The 5772-nt window shown below is 39.4% G+C and overlaps 1 protein-coding gene across 1 annotated transcript; it reads right to left on the bottom strand.

Moving 5' to 3' along the window:
• Positions 1-689: 689 nt before the first annotated feature.
• Positions 690-5519, bottom strand: LOC109222432 (serine/arginine repetitive matrix protein 2-like; the record flags this gene model as incomplete). Its single annotated transcript, XM_019386794.1, has 11 exons — positions 690-930; positions 1002-1175; positions 3156-3294; positions 3495-3625; positions 3794-3895; positions 4158-4367; positions 4460-4507; positions 4620-4729; positions 4806-5117; positions 5247-5252; positions 5358-5519. Coding segments are annotated over 11 exons (1419 nt in total), but the record flags the coding sequence as incomplete, so codon positions are not given.
• Between the last annotated feature and the right edge of the window lie 253 nt (positions 5520-5772).

Below are 5772 nucleotides of genomic sequence, written 5' to 3'. Positions count from 1 at the left end.
CTTCTTCAAGAGTTTTGTATAAGCCTGCATTTGTGAGAGTACTTTTGTGAATGTTAAGTTCACATGAACTTGTTTCAGCATATCCAGAAATTTCTCAAACTGATTGTCAAGCTTTTCTCTGTATAGCTTTTGTAGGAAAGGTAAAACAGGCATATGCTTGCTCTCTTCAGGTTCCTCCCTTCTCAAAACCTCTTCCTTATTCTTTTTCTCAACTCCCTTCTTGCTTTTCTTCTTCTTATCAACATCAGTTTTCAGTTGCTCTGCTTTTTTTTTCAAGTTCCACATCTTTTCTTTCAACACTTGCCCACTTCTCAAGGTTACATCATTTACTGGTTCTTTGGGGTTTCTTTCAGTATCAGAGGGTAGAGTACCTGGGACTCTCTCAGATAATATTGTTGCAATATTTCCCACTTGCTTTTCTAGATTTTGACTTGCCGCCCTTTATACCTCAAATCTTTCATCAGTTTTTACAATAAAGGCTTTTATGAGATCTTCAAGAACAGGCTGATTAGGTTGTTGAGGGTGAAACTGCTTCCTCTACTGATTCACAAAACTGGGAGCTCCTTGCCCTTGAAATCTGGGGTTTTTTCTTGCCATGCATTAACAGTACCCCCATGAATGGGCCACGGGCAGTGATGATCTATACTTTATGACACACCAAAATTTNATGTTATACTTTGTCCTCAAAGAAGCTGAAGAAATTTTACTTGTCACACAAATATCTTCTAAAACTTCAAAAGAAACCAAAAACAAATAAACACAACACAAGAATATAAGTTCCCACGATCAGCCAAATTCAGCTTCACCATAAGTTTACCAGTCTAATATATCAGTAATCTATATACCGCACACAGCTGACTAACGATCAGCTTGGGCACGTTTATGCATCCACTCATACCTGAGTATCAGTGTCTCGATCGCCTCCTAACCCTGCAATATTAGCTCATGTAAGTCCCCTACTATATAAAAAATGAAGCGGTCAGACACTCGCTAAACCTTACCGAGGTGAACGAGACCGGGAAATGGAACGAGAAAGCGAGTGGGAACTAGAGTAAGAACGCGACGGTGAGTGTGAGCGTGAGTGAGAGCGAGTCCGCGACCATGAGCGAGACCTGGAACGTGAACGGTATCTACGAGAACTCCTTTCCCGGATAGGACTCCGGCTAAGTCGGTGCCTTCAACCATAGTACATAATTCAGACATTAACAGTGAAATATAATAACTTGCAGAGCAAAATATTGAGAAAGTTAACCAATTTGCGGAGCAATATTGTGGCATTGACAGTTAACATGAGCTAAAAGAACATCTAACACTCGCCGGCTTCATCCACACCATTTTATAGTTTCTACCACTGACGCCCAAGCGTCTGAGGTTGAATAAATTCTCTAGAATTTCTTCAATGAATCACTTCTGTTTCCTCTTATTGTAACTTTCTTTTGACAAGTTATGCTCTTTTTTCTGTTTAATAAAAACGAACTCTTTTCCACCTTGACAATTCCTCTTTCCCAGTTTACATAACATAATAGTTTTTGGGGAAAGATACTAAGAATTATTTTCCAACATTTTAAATACTTCTAATTATAAAAACTTCATTCACTTTTATGTAGTTCTTTACTCAGAAAATTTTGTTCCAAACAAATAAGGAATTGACGGCCATTTCACACTAAAAGATAGATATTTTGATCCTTGTACTCTGAACCAACAATTCCTTTTACAATTAAGAGAGTATCAAATATGTATATCTCAATTGGATCGCACGAAATTCATGAAAATGCAGAATATTACTACAAAAGCCCCCCTGTTTGCGAAGCAACTGAGTAATAAACTGGTTTTGAAACTCCCAGTAAATTGTTAAGGTGAGCCACAAGTTCTTCAGGAGATCTCCAAAAAATAAAACAAGTGACTGATTAGATAGTTAAATCTCCCTCTTAACTATAGGAATTCCTAATATTCAGCAGTCTAAAAGGACCAAGTTTCTCTACTTTTAATTTTCTTTGCCTTTGTTAGGAGCTTTAATGTGAAAATCTACGTCAGACAGCAAATGCATTTTTTAAAAACACACAACCACCAAGGGTGTGGCCTAGTGGTCAATGAAGTGGGTTAAGAACCATGAGGTCTTAGATTCAGTTCCCAGTGGAGAAAAAACGCTAGGTAATTTCTTCCCATCTGTCCAAGCCTCGATGGAAAGGGTTACCTGGTACCTATTGATGTTGCTGGAGGGAGGTAGCGCGTATCTCGTGGAATTAGTCGAGGTGCGCACAAGTTGGCCCGGACACCACGGTAAATGGAAAAAAAAACACGAACAAACAGATTCAAGCAAGCAAATTCCAACTCCCTTTTCCTCGAAAAGAAAAAAAAGCACTCCCACATCCTTGACTTAACAAAATCAAGGACCAGTTTTTCAATTGCGTTACTCCTAGTCAAATTAGCGAGCTCCATTTAAAGTTAAATGTACCCAAAAGACAGAGAAAAACACAACCCCCATTTCACAAATCCATCAAGAACAAACTTGAGGAGGTATTTGTTTGGAATTTCGTCTTTAGTTGAGAAGGTTAGGGCTATCAAATCTCTGATATTGAAGGAAAAAGAGCAGCCTTGGGTTCGTACTCTTTGAATTTTCAGGAATTAAGGCAACAATAGACATATTTTGAATAAGGTTTCACCTAAAGCCATAATGATGAGGGATGGAGACGAGGGCTGAAGAGAGCTGGGCATACACACTTGCTGAAAACACAAATAAGAGGACCAATAACTGAAAGAAACTTTGCTTTGACCATCTCGTTTTAAACCGCATTACCAATTACTTGAAAGGTCTGGGCACAACCTATTTTGATTCATCTAGTCTTTAGACACTTCCCCAAACCACTGACTTTGTAGACATGCAGGTTTCGGAATCACACTATGTGAATAGGCGAACTAACTTTGTAGACAGGAATTATGGCCTCTAGCTCCACCAGCATGCATCTCATAGACAGGCATCGCTCAGTTAATCACTAAATTCACAAATCCATTTAAATAAAGAACCAACTACATAAAGTGTAAAGGAACTTTAAGGAACACCAGATCATAAACTTAGGCAAGACAATACTCACTTTTGACAAATTCAACTATCTACTCATCAAGTACACTATAACAAGTAGGATCGGTATTAGTACCTTCGAGGGGAACGGCTGTAACTTCTACTACGGCTTCGGCGACGATACCGACTTACTCGGCTTGTTTCTGCAAGCTTTTCAAGCCTCTGTTTCTCTTGTTCTCTTTTCTTGGCCATCTCAACAGCTGTATCTTTCTTGACTGCAAAAGACATCATTTAGGCAAAATGTACAATGCATTGCATGCAACAATATGACCCACATAATCATACAAAAAGAAGAAGAGTTTTCATAAAAACACATGAACAGAGATGAGATCCTCATTCTTGTTATATCGCAGAATGCAGCACATTATAGAAGACAAACGGTTTACTCCGGATATGCACATGAAGTAATGTATACTTTGTTTGTTCAATTGTTTGCTCATTATCCGCTTAAGTCGCTCCTGAGGTGTTTCCTTCTTTTCACCCTGCTGTTTAGAGAGGATTGAACTGCTAGTTGTCTTGTTTAACTTTGATAATGCTGATGATGCACTGCAAAGACCCAAAGAAGAGGAAAAATTAATAACTAGCTTTTTGTTTTTTAAGGAGAACAAATTGAGAATTTGATAGCACACATCAACAAAAAGCACAAAAACATGTAGGGTCAGGAAGGACAAGCAGACAAATAAACAGAAAAACGTAAGGGTGTAGAACACAGACCTTGCTGGTGTTTTCAACATTTGTGCACTCTTATCCTTATCAACAGATACCCCAGATGCAGGATCAACATGAAGGGCCTCAAGAATACGACCAGCTGATGGCCTGCAGAAGAAGTGAGATATTAAACAAGAAATGGTTTGCGTTAACAAGGAAAACTGGACAGCGTCAAGTAAGTTCAATTCAGGGAAAATGAGCTTCAGATCGGAAGCTTGCTCCCTCTTCCCCTTGACAGTTATCTCACAGGTGTAAATTGATATATTCTAAACCACATTAAGTTCTTCAGCTAACAAATGGATGATAAGCTGCAGCAGAGAAAAGACTGTCCAATCTAGCTTTGCAAGAATTAAAGGTCAAGTGCTCCGACCGGTTTAATGGATCAGTTCGAGACGGAGGAGACGGTGGTGGAGAATATCCTTCAAATTTAGGCTCACTCTCATCGTCTGCGCCACCAAATTCAGTGATATACTCTATTTTCGGAGCTCTCTCCTTGCCTTGGTAAATATCATCAGATTTTCCTCCACGTTCATAGCGTCTTGAATGAGGAGGCGAGTATGAGAGAGACCTTGACCTGGACCTGTGCAGATGGAATAAAAAAAAGATTAAACCAACATTACACAGACTATTATCAATTTCAGAATGTATAATAAAATAACAAAGATAACAAACCTTCTGGAACGTGAATAAGCTTCGTATGTTGGACTCCGTCGAGACTCGCTGCATAAAGAAGGAGAGAAAAGAGAGTGAGTGAGAACAATCCGTACAACTGGGATTTAATCTGCATTTAGGTTTTAAGTATACAAAAATGCAATAGATTGAACTAAAGTACCGATAGGGATCATGATGGAGAACTCTGCTCCCGGTAATGCGGGCTGCTTCTCTCTCCCTCTCTCTTTCTAATTGAGAAGCCTTCCTTCTTTCTTTGCGACTAAGTTTCCTCTGCAAAGGCATGATAAGTATGACAGTACATATATAATTTAGCAACAGTTAAAGTCCCATATTTTAGCAGACTTACTATTGCAGGATCTCCCTTGATTACTTCTCTTTGCCTCCTTTCTTCCTCCTTTGCCTTTTTGTCCATGTAGACAAGCCATCCATACCTTTTCACTCCATAATCTTTGGCAATTGACTCCATCACTTCGTCGTTGCTATCATCACTGTTAAAATCTTCTTCCTCATCATCATCCTCATCATCATCACCATCTTCTTCACCATCTGAAAAGTGAGGCTCGTCTTTACCCTCTCCGTCATATGAGAAAGCCACTTGGGAATACGACCCCTTGCTCGCTGAAGGCAGAGGATTTTGAGGTCTGCAATACCGAGAATATTAGAAGGTAAAAACTGCCTTGCATGTTAGAGTAATTAATGTTAACACCCCATTTGAAAGGTGTAGTATCACAGAACACCAAGTAAACCCACAAACAAACAACATGTTTTCATTAATTGAAACACTCACTTGCAGCTGAAGCAAATCAAGACACTAAAGATTCATTAGAACAATATCTCTAGAGTTAACATCATTAAGCATCAAAATGTAAATACCCATCTAGAGAAGTATATTTTTTGCCTTCACATCACAAAGCTGATAAAAAGGTGAAAAGACCTTTTGCTCCTCCAACTCCTCCTTAGCTTCCTTAGGCCTAAAGTGTGTCAAAAAGTTCAGAAAATAATGTTTTTCCATGTATTTATACCAAGTAGGGTCGGGCCTAAACGAAACCACCTTTTCCAGCTGAAATAGGACATTTACACTGTACAAAATACATAAACGTGCCGCATGGGGCGACACGCCACGCGAGGCATTAGTTGATATCTTCAGAGAGCTCACCAATTGACAGGCAGCAGAATTGGGAAGGGCAGTGGGGTTTTCTCAGAGTACGGATCATACTTCGATTTTTAATGTCCAGACTTGGTCCTCGACCCACGAATATGATCCCGGCTTAATCCCTTGGGCTTTTACTCAGACTTCAAAGCTCCAATCACTC

This window comes from Nicotiana attenuata, unplaced genomic scaffold (genome assembly GCF_001879085.1).
Source record: "Nicotiana attenuata strain UT unplaced genomic scaffold, NIATTr2, whole genome shotgun sequence".
NCBI classification, from domain to species: domain Eukaryota; kingdom Viridiplantae; phylum Streptophyta; class Magnoliopsida; order Solanales; family Solanaceae; genus Nicotiana; species Nicotiana attenuata.
This window is presented reverse-complemented; position numbering and strand designations above follow the sequence as displayed.